General features: G+C 46.4%; 2 protein-coding genes across 6 annotated transcripts in view; one reads left to right on the plus strand and one right to left on the minus strand.

The window, feature by feature from the left end:
- Dpit47 (DNA polymerase interacting tpr containing protein of 47kD) overlaps positions 1-5,776 on the plus strand; it is a 55,053-nt gene extending 49,277 nt beyond the window's left edge. For all 3 annotated transcript variants that reach the window (XM_075686186.1, XM_075686185.1, XM_075686187.1), the window contains 3 exons: positions 158-292; positions 3,188-3,270; positions 5,640-5,776. In XM_075686186.1, the coding sequence (XP_075542301.1) occupies positions 158-292; positions 3,188-3,270; positions 5,640-5,733 (312 nt within the window). In that variant the 3' untranslated portion in view covers positions 5,734-5,776. The remainder of the gene's footprint in view (positions 1-157; positions 293-3,187; positions 3,271-5,639) is intronic.
- Positions 5,773-19,563, minus strand: part of LOC142576181 (BICD family-like cargo adapter 1) — a 183,443-nt gene continuing 169,652 nt past the window's right edge. For 2 of the 3 annotated variants that reach the window (XM_075686182.1, XM_075686184.1), the window contains exons 6-9: positions 14,969-15,181; positions 14,011-14,276; positions 10,085-10,205; positions 5,773-9,252 (exon numbers count right to left, since the gene is read on the minus strand). In XM_075686182.1, coding sequence (XP_075542297.1) covers positions 9,058-9,252; positions 10,085-10,205; positions 14,011-14,276; positions 14,969-15,181 — 795 coding nt within the window. In that variant the 3' untranslated portion in view covers positions 5,773-9,057. The remainder of the gene's footprint in view (positions 9,253-10,084; positions 10,206-14,010; positions 14,277-14,968; positions 15,182-19,563) is intronic. The other variant, XM_075686183.1, reaches the window with a different exon arrangement.

Consider the following 19,563-nt stretch of genomic DNA (forward strand, 5'->3'; position numbering starts at 1 on the left):
GCCTGCATACCCTTGCCCATGTGATTGCCCACGTGATGGTCAGCTTTACAGCATGCCTTATTCAGCTTAACAAAGCTTTCAACTCTGGCAATTCTAACAATGAGATGTGATGATGTTGACGAAAGTATCCATCCCCTTGTTTAATTACTGCCTGTAGGTGATGGAGTCAGACTTTGTGCAAAGCTTTGATGAGTCTTCCACCTTCGGAGAGCAGCTTGAACTACTGTTTGGAGACCCTAACAGTCAACCCGAGTGGAATGCCAGCGGTCGCTACACTCCCAACCATGTTTCAGTATGTCAGATTGTTTTGTTTTTTCCTCTGCCCTTTTTTGACTCTGGCTTGTTGCTAAAAGAAAGAACAGAAATAAGCACTATACCTTTTAAAAGTGTACAGACATGAGTTTTATTTTTGAAGTGTACGGAGATAAAAGCTGTAGTTGCATTTGCTAAATTAGAAATACGTGTATATGATCACTCAATGGATAATTTATAAAATTATTTTTTTCACAGTATGATTTTGTTTACTGAAGCCATCAAGGCTGAGTGAGAAGGACAGTTATGTCACCACTGCTTCATAATCTCTTCAAGTTCAGAATTCAGAAATAACTGCAAAGGCATGTTAAATGCTTTTCGGAATTCTCAATGGCACTGTATGATTGCCAGTGACATTTTCGGAATATGGAAAAGTAAAAATTGATATCCGAGTTGTAGCGTCATATCTTGTTTAACGAGATACTTAAAGAGGGCACTAAGTCAGGCTAGACTGGTAAATAACCTTTCTGAGTTGCTGCCCACATTTGTCTTATGTAAAATATGTCAGCGCACTGGTGTAAAAATTTATTTCTTGCACCAAACTTAATTTCTTGGATGTTGTGCTCAAATGCTGCACCAATGACGAAATTGTGTGGAATGACAGTGTTGTGGTTACAGTCGAACCTTGTTCTACTCCGAACACAAAGAAAGTAGCATTGTACATGAAAATACATGTGTTACATTTAATGTTTGTTATATATGCACATGTCAGTATCAGCGCGAAAAAAATTCGCAATAGGTCTGTGTGGAAAAAACGCAAGCATGATGCTTATGCCAGGCTAGTAGGTCACTCGGTGCCAGCTTGCCATGCTGATACATTGTAAATGAACAATGCTAAATTGCAAATGCATTTCGCGCCATCGTCAAAATGCAGTTGGTGTAATCACACAACATGGATTGGTAATTTGCTGGCTGAAGGCCAGCCAAGCCAAGCTGTTGGCCATGACGCAAATGTGCGTAGACAATCTGCTATTTTAAGTTGCTCTTGCTATTTGATATTTCTCTTACCAGAATATGCATACTTCAAGCTACAAGCAAACAATTTTCACTAGGCTAGAACAAGTAATGTCTCATATTTTGCATTTCTTGAGTTACATTATAGCAGTAAAATACTGGTTGATGTAAAGCATGGCCAACCAAATTACAGGTTTACTTCGTTACAGTATCAAGGTTCAGCTGTGTATTTATGTGTTCAGGTCTGTTTTGTGCAGCAAAGTTTAGAAAGTTTGCGGGTTCTGCATTAATTTCTTTGTGAATGTATTTTACAATCCTTTCTTCTCAATAAATTAGCCTTAGTCAGATGTTCCCACAACCTGCAAGATTATGCAAGGTTGTGGGGAGTTGCTGCGGGGATTTCAAAGTTGTGTCATCAGCAGCACTGTTTTATGATATGCGTAAAACATGATTAGAGTTGCTTGTTTGCTATTCCAGAAGTATAATAAATGATCAGCTTGTGTATAGCTAGTTCGTCCACCTTTAAAGAAAGCTGAAACAGTGCAACTAAATGAACACAAAGAAGAATGTACATGCGTGTTTGGCACGCATATCAGCCCCCCCCCCCCCCCCCCACCCCAAAAAAAGCATTCCTTCTTACGGCAACACCTGTTTAAAATTGATCAATAGGAGCATTGTAGCCACCCGTCTTGAGGCTGCATTGAAGATGTCCATGTGAGTGCCAGGTAGAGCACAGTTTATATAAAGACAGCATGGTTAAGCCTTAACTACCAAGCTCAAGCTGTACAAAAATGTGCGTAGACAAGCTCATTATACTAGCTCATTATAGACTAGCTCATTATACCGATGTCGCTGATGACGGGTGGTGCTCATATAGGTCACACATAATACTACTTGTAGTAGCACAGGCTGAGTGACAGGGACAACAGAAAGGCACATCTGACAGTCACACAGCACATTGTCAGATGTTCCATTCTGTTGTCCCTGTCATTCAGCTGCAGCAAAGTAGAAGATGCCATGCCAACAAGCCTATATAGCTAGGTACTATCCTCATGCACTTGAGTTTCGGCACTTGAACATATTCATCGGTGCTCTTGATTCCATTTGTTATCACCACTTCAAGTAATTACACTTGATCCTTAAATGTGTGCTGAGGAAAAGTCTCTTTTTCGGAGCAGATGTATTCATTAACGTTTTGGTTGAACGTATGAGATAAGCTGCACTATAATATAATTTTTGAATAAGGATATAATGATACATGTACAATGAAGTATAGCGGTATAAAAAAAGTACATCTTTTATGCTTCTTTACAGAAGGACTTGAGGATTAAAGGGAAAATTAAGGGTTGCAGGGTACCATCCTTGTGTTTCAACTTGTGTGTGCAAAATCATCCTGTAGAAATTAAAATGACCATGCAATGAACCTTAGCACTCAAAAAAAGGAAAAATACAAAAGACTGCTGCATTTGGTTCTATATGTGCACAGGTTGTTGCACAACCTAAGGAAAGTTATTAGCAGACACAATGTCAATTTGCTTGTTTTCTGCCTTTTGCAAGCTGTATACACAGTCACACATACAAAAAAGAAACATGACAGGCATGGACAGTGGCTACAAGAAACTGGCATTCTTTCAATAAAATACAGTTGGTGGTCAGCGGTCGTCCTGTAGTGCATTTTCCTTCTTTGACTTCGTTCAATTGCGCTGTTTTAGCTTATACTTTGTAATTGAACACTCCAGCCTAATGTTAGTGTCTTTCTAGCATTCGCGAACTCCTGGGTAGCTAGCAGTTTGTTCTTGCTGTGATAGTTTCAACTAACTTACTTACAGGGATTGGAAAATATCCAGGTACTTTCGATTTTCCGATCTTGTAGTCCAATATTATCTTGGACTACTAATGATAACAATGGGCTTTGTTTTAGGTTTGGTTCAAGGACCACTTCACCGGAAAGCCCGTGGCCATCTCACCATCGACTACACTGAGGACAGTGGTTTTTGACAAAAGGCAAGTTTTCATTATTTCTGCTCCAAGCATTCAGTCTACAAAGATACAGTAGTATGGTCCGTACTAACTTTCCGTACTAACTTGGTAAACATTACTGTGGTGAGGAAGTTCCATCCAGCATGACCATGGCGCAGCCTTAATCTTAAGGTTATGCAAAATGCATCTTGGGTCATATAAGCCTGTTGCTAGACAATTGAGTTGCATCTTAATTTTCTGTAAAACTGTGATGCCTTTGCATTGTTCTAAAGTCACTGATTGGATGCCTCATCACCCACTTAGTTGTCGAATAATAATAATAATAGCCTTCAATCAGTTTGATGCAGGAAGTTCGTGACAGTCCCAAATGTTCATTTACATTCTGTGAAAAAGAGGCAGAGATTTTTTATGTTCTTTCTTTTACTTCAAACAATTGCCTGAGGATGTGCAGTCTTTGTAATTCTTTCAAAGCAGTAAATACACTGAAATCTTGATTCATTACTGCTGTATCATATTTGTGTAATGCTTTCCTCGGTTCAGTAACAGTGCCCTAATGAATGCTATTGCTCCTTGTGTTTGTTTTTGCTTTGCTTTTCAGCCATTTGTTTTATTCATGTGTGGTTTTTCGTAGTATGCTTTTTTCTTTATTGCTTATGTATGTGCCGAGTACACGCCACAGTGGCTGGAGTGTCCCACACACAAGTGATTTACGCTTCTGTGGGCATGGATTACACAGATTCCCACGGTGCATGGGATTCTTCTTTTTTTTTTTTTTTCGTATGAGCTATTTGGCAAGGGTGCGGCATTCAAAAGTCATGGTCAGGAAATTCCGAAACGGTTCACAGTGAAATGCTACGTGTTCTATTGAAATAAACTGTGTGCACCTGTGTCAAGTTCTCATTTGCTACTGTGTCTACCCACGTAATTTGTACAGCTGCTACTAAAAGGCCAGCGGTTGTTGAAGCCAGGTAAAGGAGGGTCTTTAAGCACTTAAGACAGGGCCAGGTGAAGCTGTCTCCAATTCAGGCCTGCTCCTATACCTAGCAACACATTATTGTTCCCTTTGAGGAACATTTGCAGCCGCATTTTTAGCCTGCGACTAACTGTATTTAGAGTCCTTCGTTTCCAGATAAAACCTAATTTTTTTTAACTCTAAACAAGTTTTTATAAAAATCGCGTTAAACCCAACGTCTTCCCAATGTTCTGCCCTTATGTGTAGGGTAAGAAAAAATGCAGGCATTCCAAAAGTAATAAATGCTGCCTGCCTTTTGTGAACAAGCAGTCACGACATGTCATATTGGCGCATATATATCAATTTGCAAGAAATGTTGCTGGAAAATCTACACGAAGTGGGCCAGGACATTGCAGTGAAATGACAATGACGATGATGACAATCAACTTAATGTATGGCAGCTTGGTGGGGTTTTGTATCGCTATCGAAAAAGGCAGACTCCGTCCCTCTGCTGAGCTGAGTCAATACAGATGTACATTCTTGAGTTTGAATGATATCTACTAGAACGAAGCATCGAGAACAGCATCCATGTGCTGGCCTACTGGCAGGATGCCATGCCACTACCTACTGTGCAACCTAGCGAACATAGTGCCTACGTTGCTGTGCATTACAAAAAGTAGCTGCAAGATTGAGAGGACGTTTTTCGAACTAAGGTGTGCACATATGGCAGCAAGGGATTGTAAAATAAGGAAAGGCATCATATCTCGTGCGAAGCTGCCTGTGTACACTGCCCCCCCCCCCCTTGTTTTTGTTAAGTTAGGTGCAGAGAAATTGGGAAACGAGGCTTCACCAAGCATGTCTGTGTTTGTTTCGTTCGTGTGGTTTCTCTAAAAATTTTAAATAATGCCTGCCAACAAGCATTTGCATGTGGACCAGTTCATGACATGACTTGCAAGCTGCTCTCTTTATGTCGTTAGATATTCCTCCGAGTGATTTGGCGTGCTTAAATAAAATGTTCGTGTATAGAAAGAGACCATTGCCTTCGTTAATTGTTTGTGTAAGTAACAATTAAAATCCCAAACTTTGGGCTGCCAGTCACGGAAACCTCAATATCTTTCCTAGTTTTCCTGTTTAATAACAATAATACCAAATTTTCACCTTTCAAATTAAAAAGAAGGACAAGCGAATAACGAAGGGCCCTGACATGCTGTTGTAAATAAAATGAAAGTAGGTAACAAGTATATAATTAAATCTGAAGGACAGAAGCATCTTTAATGCTGTCATTACCCTTGCTTTTCATTAGTTCAGCAACTGTTAGCCTACTTGTTGCCTACTCTTCTTTTGTTCTTTTCACCATTAGCACAGTCGTCCCAATAATCATTTAGTTTAATCAGTAATCATCATCACCATCATCCTAATTTTATCTACTCTCTCTCTTCAGGTTTCACATCGACAATGGGACTGCATCCTTTTGGATCTTACCCAAAGGCACAGAGTATGAGGCGCATTTCCTTGCCGACACTGGCAGCAGATGATGTCCAGAAGAAAATAAACAACAAACCATTCTCGCCATGCAAACATGAATGTGACATCTTTTATTTCACAACGGTGCACGCTTCATTTTGCAATCATGTGCACGCACATATTTCAACATATGCAAAATTAACTCGGAATTTGGTTGTTTGCTCAGATGTCCCCAACCAGCAGCGAGTTCAACATGACCATAGCGCTGTCTGTAGCAGCAGCACTAGGTCATGGTTGGTCATTAAAAAGTCATAGTATTTGGGAGCTGCGGTTATTTGCGACTTTACCACAGTTAGGAGCTCAAACAAACTTTTTTTAAACATTTTAAGGCTTATTTCGATGTAGTTGGGGCCTTTCTTCATTCTTTCTAAATTAAATTTGCTCTTTTAAATTTTAAAGCAATTTCCAAAAAAAAAGAATATTATTCTCAGCTCAAAGTGAACATTTAAAATTCCCTTAGTGACGCAGGCATTTTACCTTGTTGTCTACAGTTGTGGGTCTGAACACCTGGTGCTCTTGTGGGTGGTACCGAAAATCAGCCCAGTCCTTGAGCAGATACACTTAATAGCACATCTGCAGCATCGCTTGTTTCCCATTTGGTCAACAAAACAATTGGTTATTGCTTTACGAATGTTTACCTAATGCTTGCTCCAAGCTGCCATTTCAATACCTTTTGGCATTTGATCAGGATTTGTCCTCTCTATAGCTATTTGATTTGCAGATTTCTATGTGCACAAAAGCCACACTCCATTGTGGAATCTTTGTCATATTGTACATACAAAATAAAGGCCTCTATCAGCATGTTATCCTTTCACTGACTTAGATAAAACAAACACAAGTTATGCTTTCATACACGCACGAAGGCATCACACAGTAGACTGTATGTACAGTTGTACAAAAGCTCGTATGGGAAGCAGGGGGTTCTGAAGCTGGGAAACGACAGGCTCTCAAGCTAAAGGTGCAGGAGAAATATGGGCACAAAATAGCTTTTGCAGCCAGGAAAGCCGCTGCAAACTGTGCTCGACGATGAATTTGTGCACTGTGTTGTGACGCGAGAAACAGAAACCGACAATGAAAAATTGACAGAAGCGCGAGAAAATTGTCAAGCTAGTAAAAGCATGTCATTCTAATGACAAAATGCTGCAGAAAAAAAGTCGTTTTTGCTACACATTCATGCTACTATCAAAGGTAGACTGGATCAAAATGCGCTAATAGATGTTTAAAAAGGGGGATGCACTTCTTAAATGAAATTTCTAGCAGGGCTCCGCATAGCGAAGTTTTTTTTTCTGCTCGCATGCCTTGAATTTATTGCTAGTGAGAACTGGTGGCGTATGGTACAGAAAAACAATTTTCTGTTTGTGAGAACAGTTGCTCCATGCAAGATGGCATGTTTAAAATCCCAGTAACGTGAACAGCAATCGTTAAACACGAACCTTTGGAGTAATTAAATTCAACAGCCAAAGGAACATTCTACAAGGCTTCTAAACTGCATATGAAAAACGCCTCCCTTCACTTCAGCAATTCTGGCTAGACGTGAAATTTTCGTGGCTGTGTTGTACGATGCCTGCCCACTTGAATGGAAATTCTGCTGTAACACTGCCTATGTTGAAGTGTTTCGAGGGTAATAGCTGGTCCCCCATGTGCCAGACATTGCAGGTGCACAGTTGTGGGCGATGGGCACACAATGAATCCCACTACACGTACTCAACCTCGGTCAGCACATCTTTGCACATAAGAGGCACATGATTCTTAGGCCACAAGAGACTTGATGCAAACTGCCAGTAAAGTGTTTATGGCTTCGGTGAACAAGAACTACATGCACAAACTTTACTGCATATTAGCTTAAAGTGATCGAACAAAGCCCACACCGTCTCTGAAGGAGAACTGCGTGCGCACCTTTGCAGTAAAGCATCAAACACTCTAGTCGCCACTGCAAAGTGTTTCTAATAAAGCTTCAAACAGGACGCCGTATTTACACACAGATCTTGGAAAGAGATTGATGTCCTTGAGAAGTTGCAACTATCATTTAAATATGTACATTGTAAATATCAACAGCATGTGCCATCAAAAGATCAACAAGTGCACTGGCACCTGTAAAGACCCTTTGGTTGAACCAAGGCCTGGCAACGTTTTGTAAATATGCCATAGCGGCAACGATGACTCGTATCTATCCTAGGGATTCTGCAGTACACTGAAATTCGATGTGCTAGAAAAAGGATTGTTGTAGGCATGAAAAAGCAAATACACATTGCGTGTTTCTATAAATGTCGCATTTAACCTGCGCTTAAGAGACTCGAAACTGTCGCAGTTGAAAACAATCTGATAACTGACCACATAGCACACAATGTTCTTGGAAAGTATACCCAATGTTTTCTGTAAATAAAAAAGCACTATTTAAATCACTCTAGAATGGTCTGCAACCATGTTGCAGAAACCACAGAAACAAAGAAATTTTAATGTTGAAATAGGCTCTGCAAGGTAGCAAATCATTTGCAGTTTGTGGCAGTATTTAATTGTGTAAGTGTCACAACCAAGGATACTTAAATTATATTACAGCTGTGCTAATTGGCAATCAGTACCAGATAAGAGCAGCAGCAACACCAAATTGAAGAACCGCTGAAATATTTGCAAATAAATTAAAACTGCTCAACGAGTGTATTCCTCCGAAGTAAGGCATCATCGGAAAACATTGCATGATTGTTCGCTCATGCAGATTCTACCCAAGGTAGCATTCATTTCTGAATCGTAAAACAGTGATACTACAGCTAGTGCATATATTAGACTCTTCGTAAATCATACATTTCAGTATTGCTGCCTGAACAATTCTTTCGCACATAAATAAAATGTGCAATTAGGGATAAAACCCACTGACTGAATGCTCAGAAGCCTTTCCCGTGGCATAATATTCTCTCACTCGACAACGAGACAGTATATAGGTGACATCACACAAGTCTGCTTGCAGAGCACCAGAAATGAGAGAAGGTCTGCATCAGTAAGGAGTGCTAAAATGTGCGACACGCACCAACGCACTTGACAACCAACAACATCCTAATTCTCGCGTCGGTGTGCACAACACGAGAGCAACACAGAAGAAGTGTCTGCGCACAACATCGACGCGACGATGACATTGATGAGATGAGAAATGTATGCTCAAGGGTTTTTCCAGTCTCTTCCCCCGATTAGGGGAAGGAAGCGGGTTTCAAGATCTCTTGAATGGCAGCGGACACTGGAGACCGCAGTATACTGGCACTTCTGTGGCAAGTTCACGAGGCAGGGGATGAGCGCAGGGGAGAGAGGAGTTGTGGGGCACAGCACACAGGGGGCCCCAAGGGGGCTCACTGGGGCGTCTGAGGGGTCTGCTGTTTCTTCCACAGTCCAAACAGCTTGCCCCCCTTGCTGGGTGTCTTCTGCTGCGGCGACGCGGAGGCACCGTTGGCAGCAGCTGCCTGTGCCTTTCTTCGGCGGTCCTCGGCCTCCTGGCTCCGCAGTTGCTTTTGGACACGCTCATCCAGCAGGGACTGCATGTCCACCTGCATAGAAGAGAAAAAAGAAACACGGGCTGTAGCTGCATCGAGCTTCGCGAAAGTTTGAAGTTCCCAGTACGGCAAGTTAATGACACCGTGGAAGTAGCCAACTCGAGGCTGTATGCTGGTGCAGTGCGTCACGGGAGTTGCACCACAGTAAGCGGTTTGACGCTCATTGCCAGTACCAACATCACAGGAACAACAAGAAGTCATAGCGATGTTGCACGGCGACAATGGTATACAGAAGGACTGCGATATAGCGAACACGGATGTATAAGAAATTGTTGGCTATAACTAAATAATTTTCATATGTATCTCATCTATGTCAGTGCAAAACAAACATATGCTTATAACAGAAACAAGAAGGTATTTTTTATGTCACATCTGACTTTGTCATAATGAGGTTTGACCATCCGTGTGTGTTACAGTGCCTATATAGTGCTGCACGCATATTTTCATGCATGTGTGCACAGTATGCCTTAAGTGTGTGTATGTTAATTTTCCTTTTAGCCAAATTTATGCTGCTAGAACAAACTTATTCTAAACATGTACTCAACCTGCAGGTTGCTTGAGACGCTTTCAGACCCTAATTTCCTGTTAAGATTGCATAAGGTCGAAGCAGTAAGCATTCCTTTCGGCCAACCATGGCTCACTCGGCAAAATTGGCTTTATATGCTCCCAGTGAAGCATGGTCTTTCTAGCAATCCTGCATCACAGCTGCTGGCACTTGTGCTGCAATATCCAGCTGGTATGTGAACTGTTCAAAGCTTTCGTTCAGGTATGTTCACCCTGGTGCTAGTAAAGAAAAAAGAAACACTGGAAGCGGGTGTAAACCGACCTGCCATTGTTCCAGCTGCTGGGAGAGTTCCACCTTCTGCTGGATGGCCTCCATTAGTTGGCTGTTGATGTGCATCAGCTCGATGCGGGTCTTGGCCAGTTCGATCTCTGTGTTGTTTTTCCTGCAAACCCAGTGCGCCACGAGATTTGACGTCGGAGTTTAACACAAATCGAGAGCTAAGTAGAATGCAAGGAAAGCAGCAACAGCATAAACGGGGAGCATGCAAACTCTTGATGTCGTAATTTCTTGAAAGTTCTTAGTTTACATTGCTTCACACTGTGCACAGTTTGTCTTTCTTGAACATCACCACAAATGACGTAGGTCACGCGCGCACGCACGTGTGCGAAAGTGCAGCGTGCATCCTTATTCTTCTGTGCCGTCCGTCAAGCGCAAGTTCCTTAGTGAACTAAATTAACGTTTAAACGTAAATTGCGTCAGAAAATGCGTAATGTACGACTTACACACAATCTGTAGACATGATAACCTCTGACTGTTATTCGCATATACGAGAAAACATAAATCTGCTGCGCGGAAACTGGCAGACAAAGCCCTTTTCCAGCTGCCGTTTGAGGTCTGTCCAAGCGGCCGCGGCCGTCAGATGGCGATACCGCTAGCAAGCATACATCGTCATTCTTGTAGGCCCTCCGCCTAGCGCAAGTGGAGTAATTCAATTTCTCAAAGTAACATGCGTGAGAAAATTCGTAACGTACGACTTGCGCACAACCTCCAGACACGATATAATCGTATTGTAATTCGAATATACGAGAAAAGGTAATTCTGTTACGCGGAAACTTGAGCACAGAGCCTTCCAGCTGCCGTTTGTATTTTGGGCCCACCGACTGGCGCAAGTGCGTTATTGAACTGGTTGAATTTCTCAAAGTAAAATTTGTCACGAAATTCGTAAAGTACGACTTGCACACAACCTACAGGCATGATAGTACCGTATTGTAAGTGGAATACACCAGAAAACATAGTTCTGTTACGCAGAAACTCAAACACAAGCCCCTTTCCCAGCTGCCGTGTTTTGGGCAAGCACACAAGAAAAACTCCCGACCAACTAGAGGCTAACAGCTTCGCTGTAAACGGGAACACTACGATCGAGACACCGCGTATGTCCTCAACAAGTTTCATGCCGCCAACATAACGTTGAAAAAAAGGTTCACCGAGAAGCTGGTTTCACTGCAGGGTTGGTTACTGTGTGGCGAAGCAAATGCTCAGGAAAAAATGCATTTGAACGACGCGTGTCCCGCTTACTGTGGAATGCCACACACTGCATCGAAGAAATATTACAACAATGTAGGAAGACAAAGACAATATGATAAAGAATATATTTTGAAAAATACTCCAAAGAAAGGCATAAGCCTGGCAAGGAAGGATCAACGTTTAAGATGTCATTTGTGAAATCGACTTGCTTTTCCATTCCTGTTACCGGTATGTGTATTTCCTCTAACGCGAAGCGTTACATAGGAAGCTCTCAACAAGGTCATCTTCAATTTGTTGGTTCACCTTCTAAAATTAATTTTCCGCCTACAAATCTGGCAAAATAATGCTGCAATATTAAACTAGACCTAACGATGTCTTTATAATACTGAAAAATCGTGAGGATATATGCAGTAGTAAGGAAATTAAATTTAAAATAAAACTCAATTTCTTGGTTTTGTGAGGAGTGCGAAGCGATAAGGCAACTTAGGACTTTTAAAATCGCCAATCTGTATTATTCATGTAGTAAGCTCCACCCCCTTCACGCGCTAGAAACGCAGCTACCGCGCCATTGGCTACCTGCTACGAGGCACGGAAGCGCGCGCTCATTGGTGCAATGATTAGACACCAGGCGCCGCTCGCCACTCCTTACAGCTGCTTAAAAAAATAAATTATGGGGTTTTACGTGCCAAAACCACTTACTGATTGTGAGGCACGCCGTAGTGCAGGGCTCCGGAAATTTCTAATACCTGAGGTTCTTTAACGTGCACCTAAATATAAGCACACGGGTGCTGTCGCATTTCGCTCCCATCAAAATGCGGCCGCCGTGGCCGGGATTCGATCCCGCGACCTCGTGCTGAGCAGCCCAACACCACCTACAGCTGCTTCTGCTCTCGGACTGCAAACATGCCTCGACTGAAGAAACTCAGCATTGCGTCTACGTCATGCGCAGTACAGCCAGGGACAGGAAGCGCTATCCTAACCTAACAGAAGAAGCAAAAGCGATTAGCTTCGCACCACGATAGTTCCCCTTAGAGGGTTCCTGAACTACATCTTGGACTTGGTGAAAAAACACACTCCGCGGATAGAATACGCTGCTGTTAACATGTCAGCCAAATTTTACACTGGTGCGCAGCACGTGGGGCTCACAGGCGGAGCGCGAAGTCACCTTTTGTTGCGATAGCAATTATATGGACACCCCATGCGCATTTCTGCCGTCGGCGTCGCCGTGAGGTTTCGCATAAAGTCCAAGGGCGATAAAATCGTCGCCGCGCGCCGTATGCTGCATGTGCGAGTGAAAGCGTGCGATGGTGAGCAGGCGATCGCGGCTCAATCTTGTGCACACAAGGAAGGGAAGCGGGGAAGAACCGCGCCGTGTTCCGTCGCGCGTAAGGCTCCGAGGGTAGGGGAGGGAGGGAAGGGGGCGCGTCCTACACCGGGACGCCCCGCGCACCCTCCCGGGCCGCTGTACCTTGAAAGCCACCTGCGACAGGGACAGAGTCCGCCGTGCGCTGTTTTCGAGGCTTAGTTCGCATTGATGCAAGACGCAGCACGAAGGACAATTCGTTCGCTGCTGCTGACGCGCTTCCTCGCTCCAGCGTTTTCACAGCGAGTTTCCGCGCTCATCGAGTGAGATGTGTTTATGTTTGCTCGTGCGCGCGTGACACCTACTTATGAATTAGTGTTGCCTATGGTTGCAAGTTTATACGGCCGATAAAACTACTATCCTTACTTCGTATAGCTTTCCACTAATTTGCTATCGCAATCGATGCTTCGCCTTTCGGGCGAAACTGCAACTTTTTTTCTCGAACACTTTCTTTTCAACAGAGGCCTTCTCCTCACACGTTTCGGGGCTGCCGGCGGCTGCCATATAGTCGCATAGCAGATTCCCATACACGGCTGCTATAGGCCAATAGCTGACATCAATCAAGAAGCGTGATCGCCGTAGGAATGAAACTTCGGCCACACTGCTTATCGGGGTGTCGTAGATAGCAGTTATAGGGACACTGCAGCTAAGTTTCCGCCGTCGTCACCAGTGTGATGTTCCGTATAAAGTCCAAGTGCGATAACATTGCGATCGCGCGCCGTATGCTGTAGATGCGAGCGAATGCTTGCGAGGGTGAGCCGAGAAGACGGTGGCTTGATGCGGCGGTGTCTTCTCACGCTCACAAGGGAGGAAGGCGGGGAGATTTGAGCGCGCTAAGAAGGGGCGTGGGGGCAGGCTTGTGCGCATCTGCTCTTTCTTCTACTCCGGCTGTGGAGGCTAAGCGCGGACGCGCGCTTCCTATCTTGTAGGTAACCTGCGCTGGGTACGAAGGCTAGCCGACCGGAGGTAGCTGATGGCTTTGGGTGCGCTGTGTTCTAGCGCGCCTAGTTCGCGTTGAAGCGAGAGTCAGCACGAAAAGGAATTCGGCTCGCCGCTGCTGCCTCTCTTCATCACGCCAGTGTTCTGACAGTGAGTGAATGACTGCGGTCATCGAGTGAGATGTGTTCGAGTTTTTCTGTGCGCGCATGACAATGTGCTTGTTAACTCATTGAGTAAGCAAACATTTGTAGCAGTTCATGCAGCTGATAAAACGACTAACTTTAGATCGTACAGCTGTCTAATAACTCGCGATCTCAATCAATGCTTCGCCTTTCGGGCGAACGGGTGACTTTTTCAAAAACACCCCGTATGTTCTACACAGTCGATGCGGAGACACACACACAGGGGCTCGCCCGCGTACCTGGCGACGGCCTGGTCCCGCGTGTTCCACGCCATCTTGACGATCTCGTCCTTGGCCATGCGGCTGCTGCCCACGTCGTCGCGCAGCCTGTCCCGCTCCTCGTGCAGCGCCCGCAGCTCGGTGTCGCGAAGCGCCAGCTGCCGCTGGGCCTCGGCCAGGTCGGCGCTGCGGCGACGCAGCTCGTCGCTCTTGTCCGCCAGCTCGCGCCGAAGCTCGGCCTCCTCGCGGGCGCGCTCGGCCGCCGCCTGGCACGCCTGGCACACGGCCTGCGCTCGACATGGCGCGCAGAAAAGGCGCATCAGGCGAGTCGCGGGGCCACATAAGGCAGCGAGGAACAATCTGTTATACTATACAACGAGCGCAATATATATCGGTTGAAAATCATCTCGGGAAGTTTTGGTTTAGCTATGCAGCACGACGAAAAATGCGGGACACGATAGTGTAAACAGAAGGTCACGCGCGTGTCATGTGGGTCTGTTTCGGTGCGCTAAAAAGTACACGACGTGAACAATTGAATGAGACACCACAATTAAGGAAAACATTAAGTCGGGTTATGCTCACGACTCTTTTCTAGGCCGATCGCTCCCGGGCATATCGACATTCAGTGCTGGTTGAATGCCTAGATGCCAGCGGAAGTGGATGACGCCAAACGAACGGAAGACCTGTGTCCAGGTCCATTTTGACGTGGCCTACTTTAGAGTCCAGTGACAACGCGTGCGTCGTTGCTCTAGTGAGGCGTCGAGCTGGATGTTAATTAAAGGTGTCCCCGCTCAAAAAGTGATCGGTTGAGAATGCGGTTTTTGTGCACTATATATAGCCCCACCGAAACGTCTGATAGTTCTTCTGAAGGCAAAAAAGAAAAACAAAGAAATAGAAAACGTTATCCGCGCTCTTTAACTATAGGCACTGAGATCGTGACTGTGATAGCCGAACTTGACTCCGCACGATGTGCCCTTACCGCTCCGCCGGCGAGCATGTCCTGCAGCAGCGCCCTGAGGTCGGCGACCACCGCCTGCAGCATGTGGGCGCTCACTTCGCTCGGGTCGAGCTCCTGCGGCGACGGGGGCACGCCGCTGTCCGAGTTGACCGAGCTGCACTCCCTCTGCCGGCGGAGCTCGGACGCCAGGCGCTGCAGCTCCTGCACGGCCTGCGCCAGCTCCTGCCGAAGCTGCTGTACGACAGGCGAGCGCGGGTCAAGAAAGAAAAAATGGAAACGACAAACTAGGACATCTATTACATGTGCAGCGCACTGGAAAGCCCAACAATAGATGTTGGGGATTCGCAATCGTCGTCTGCCTCGTCGGACTATATTTTGACTCCAAAGGACGAAATGTTGTGCGCACTCGAAAGATTCCGTCCCCAGGCGCTGTGGCTTTCGATTAGTTTTCATCATTGTGCCCCCCTCCCGCCCTTCTTTCTTTAAATGCCATGCAACTGAGGTTTGAATTACACTTGAAAGTTCTTTATCTACGATGAGAACCCACAGAATTACTTTAAAGTCACGTGCTGCTCGAGAGAGAAACCAGACTTGTTGTGAAAAACTGAATGGGCATCTGCAGCGAAATGAGGTTCCTTTGTATCTTCATTTTCTCTCATTGTATGTCGTATGACTTGGAAACCGAAACGCCTCTACAACGGCAGAAGAGGTATGGCAGTGGAAACAGGACTGCAAGAGAAGTGGTTCGATGTGAAAATGTTGACACTATATTCTGCAGCCCTGCAGGCAGCACGGCTCAGCGCCAATGAGGGGGGGGGGGGTAGAAAAGGAGAGAGGAGAGAAGAGGGGGAGGCAAGCATTTAAAGCATTCTTTTCCCCCTTTATTTTAATACGTGTACCTTGCGCCAAGTCTATCGACTACCAAAGAAAAAAAAATTGCTTGCGATTCGTAAAACTGAACGGAATGGACGCAAGCTTGTATTGCCACCATTAGAAGTTCCTGATTTAGGGTTTTCTAAGTGCCGTAATCACAATAGCCACCTATAGAAGTTAAGAACGGAGGAGCCGATATCATGCATGGGGCACTTCGTTTATACCATGTGCTTTTCTAAAGAATACTAGAGTGCTAACACGTTAAGCGCGACTGTAAGTGCAAGTTCAGTGAAGAACATTTGTACAACGTTATTTTGCGCACAACGCATAGTTCCGTTGTTGTTTTAGCTTATTTTGTGAAACAATCCTTAGGGACTGCAGGAGTACGACAATTTTTCATCCTTTTTATTCTCTCTCTCTCTCTTTCTGTTGGTGTTTACAAAAGTTCAGTGCAGCGCAGCTGAATCACGTGCGCTTTACTTTACAGCTTAACACATGCTACGAGCAATCACGCAACGGCGTACATGAGGTGCGAACGAACGTCTGGTCTTGTCGCCTTAGTGCAAAGTACCATTCTGACCCGTCTTTTTCTCGGCGTTTTTGTTTCTTCATCGTCCCCTTCAGTGGCATTTTCCGAGCAACCATGATGTGGCAGCACACGTTGGCGCGTCCACAATACTGCCAGCGCAGACCACACGCACCGTAACGCGCGACCTGTCCTAACGCACCCAAGAGCAAAACTGCTGCACGTTTGAGACGCAGGATCACGAGAGATCGGCGCAAGCGTTGGAAGCACGCTGCCGACGCCCAGATTCCTTGCATCGTCGATCGTGCATTGCCGTAATGCCAACCGCTAACCTGCCGGCACGTTGATATACTAATGTATCGCGTTTATAGCGAAGGCAAAATCTGGCGCAGAGGTAAGCGTGGTTCGAGGACGCGAACGGCTCACTCGACACACGTCGACCCAAGAAAAATCTCCGTGCCACAGCCACCCCGCTTCCGAAGGCGGTTATTCAGACCGCCGCACGCTCGATTCCCTCGGCAAAGATATATGCCCGGCCCGCTCGCAGTCTCACGAAATGTGCTCCGCTACAGAAGGAGCACGCGCCGTACGCGTAGCGTGTAGTAATACCGTTCAGCCCTGGACAAATGTATCTTCGCTTCGTGATCAACGAAACGGCCGCCGGAAGCTACGCCCGCGGGGAACCGCTTCCGGGCAAAAAAGAACGCGCGTGCGCGCTTTGAAACCCCCGGCCGGAGTAAGGAGCTCACTCAGTTCGGTCGCAAGGAGCCATGACCAGGAAACGGGAACAATTAAAGCTTAAGGGAGAGCGCGGAGTAAAGCAGGGGGGATGAGGGGAGAGGGGGGGGGGCGTCACGTTGTAGCAGTATAGTCGCAGTCACGCTACACGTATACGCACAGGGACAGATAAAGACGCTCGCGGATTTCCTCGGCCGCACGGTGCCCTGCCTTACATTGTTCCGAGGACGCAGACGGCACGCACGCGGGACCCTGGGACCGGCAAAAACAAACGGGTACCACGCCGTGAAACGGCGCCCGACCCGAGAAAGAACGGCAAACGCACGCCGCGCTGTACGAGTACGCCTTCGGAGCAATCTTGAGAAAACGCCGCGGGCGTGCCCCTATCCTCCTCGCTTCGGAAAGAGCTTATACGGAGTGTGACGACACTATGTACCACAACCGAGCGGTCCTCCTAATCCCACCTTCCCCTTCCGCTCCTTTCTGTTGTTTCCTCACGACTTTAAACGGCCTCCGCATACCACGCCTATAGCTCTACCACGGTGCACCACAGGACCGCGTGCGTGCGCCTGTATACGAGTCCGCGCGCGGACGTAACGTACAGAGTAAAGGCCGCACGGACGGAAAGCGAAAGTCGTCCAGTTTAGCCCCACGTCTCCTTTTCTCTTCTCCACTTCTTTCATCTTTGCCGTAGAAACCGAAAGGACGGCGTCTCGCGGTGTGGCCCATTATTGCTTCCTCCCTCCGAGGGCGCACTGAAGCGTGCACGGAGGCTGCGGCTGCGGCGGCTGCCGTTGGCGGTGTTGGTGCCTGCAAGTCCAGCTCCCCTCGCCTTTCAATGCCTCCGAATCCCCACCCGGTGCGTGGCAACGCTCCATTTGTTCTCGCTTTTCGTGCGTGAGAGGCGTGCTTCGTTATCAGATGGACACTCGTGACGCTGGCCTGTTTCTCTCTCTCTCTCTCTCTCTCTCTCTCTCTCTCTCTCTCCTTTTCTTTTCCTTTTTGGTGCTGCTTTTGTTTCCGAACGCGAGGAAGTGCGTGACTGTGGTGGCTCTCGGTGATTTTTCGCTTTTCTGGTTGTTCTTGTTTTCACCTCGCGGCGACCTAATTACGCAGTTTACTTTATAGGACGCAAGGTGAATTTTCGATAGCAGTAAGTGTATAGCGGAGGTCTCTTTCTCTCATTCTGACTCGTCAAACGGCCACAGAAGCATTTCTGTCGCGCACATCCTATATGCTAATGGACAAAACAAAGGTGTCAGTTGCTAGTAGGCCATGTATACCACGTTAGTGCTTTAGAACATAAGTTGCTGTGACGGAAGGAAAAACTAGAGCGTCAATATAAGACGCCATCTTGAACGCTTTCCGTAAATGAAAGTGTTGAAAAGGCTTTTTCTTTTCTCTCTTTTCTTTTGGGGGGGGGGGGGAGTACGTCCAAGTACTAATAAGATATTTCTTTTCACTGCACACTGTGTAAACAATAAATACTTACTGAGCGTCAAATAGTCATTTACCTGCTGTGCTTAGATACCAGAGGACGCGTGTGTAAAGTTACGTGACAGCTTTCAACTATGACGTCGTTTTGAAGGCTCCTTCAGTTTCCACGCAATCGTGCGCTCCCTAGAAAAGCTGACACATTCTGAAGGGAAACCGCACAAGCGTTACGCGATCAAAAGAGGGCGTAAAGGCGCAACTGTGCGTTTATATCGCCGGATCCATACACATAGATAAGCAACCCGCGAAATTCTGCGCCACTAAATATAATGCGGTTTCCAGGCGGGTACGTAAACCGAGGACTCGGCCATCAGTTCAACATAGAAGTCTATATACAAAAGCCCTCTCGGTTGTAAGCGCTATGTCTTCCCGTTTCGCTTTCTTCGACAAAATAGGATGGCGAGGCTGTTGAACCCTGGAGCCCGCCTGCCCGGCCTCGTGCACCCTACAGTGCGCGTGGTGGGGGGTCGCGCGGCGCGACTTCGTACCACATATATCTGTCGCGGAAACAAAGGCCCCTCTTGGCTGTGCGAGACAGAACAGGGACAACTCGCGGCAGGTGTATATATACGCAAACTTTCGTGTCGTGTGTAGCTGCTTTTATACCGACTCAACACTGCCCGCTTGTGACAACCAAAGACCAAAGGCGCCGAACTTTTTCCTATACAGCTTGCCACCCCCCTCGCCTAATCCTCCTGTACGACTCGCAGAACGCTGCGAAACGAACGCTCTCTACCACCGCCCACAGCGCTGCGCAGCTCGGCGTATCGCGCACGGACGTGACCGAACGGCCCTCACGGAGGGATGATCCCGTATATATACGGGCGCGATGCACTTGAAGCGCCGAGCACGCGCGCGCCTTGGAGCCATATAGCCACGGTATACCGCCCGTCCCGGATCGCTACGTACTCGGAATCGTCGCTCGCTTTTCCGAGAAATTGGTCCGTTTGTGCGGAAGGAGCGCCGTGTTTCGGACTCGCGGTGA

Source organism: Dermacentor variabilis, chromosome 3 (assembly GCF_050947875.1).
Source record: "Dermacentor variabilis isolate Ectoservices chromosome 3, ASM5094787v1, whole genome shotgun sequence".
NCBI lineage: Eukaryota > Metazoa > Arthropoda > Arachnida > Ixodida > Ixodidae > Dermacentor > Dermacentor variabilis.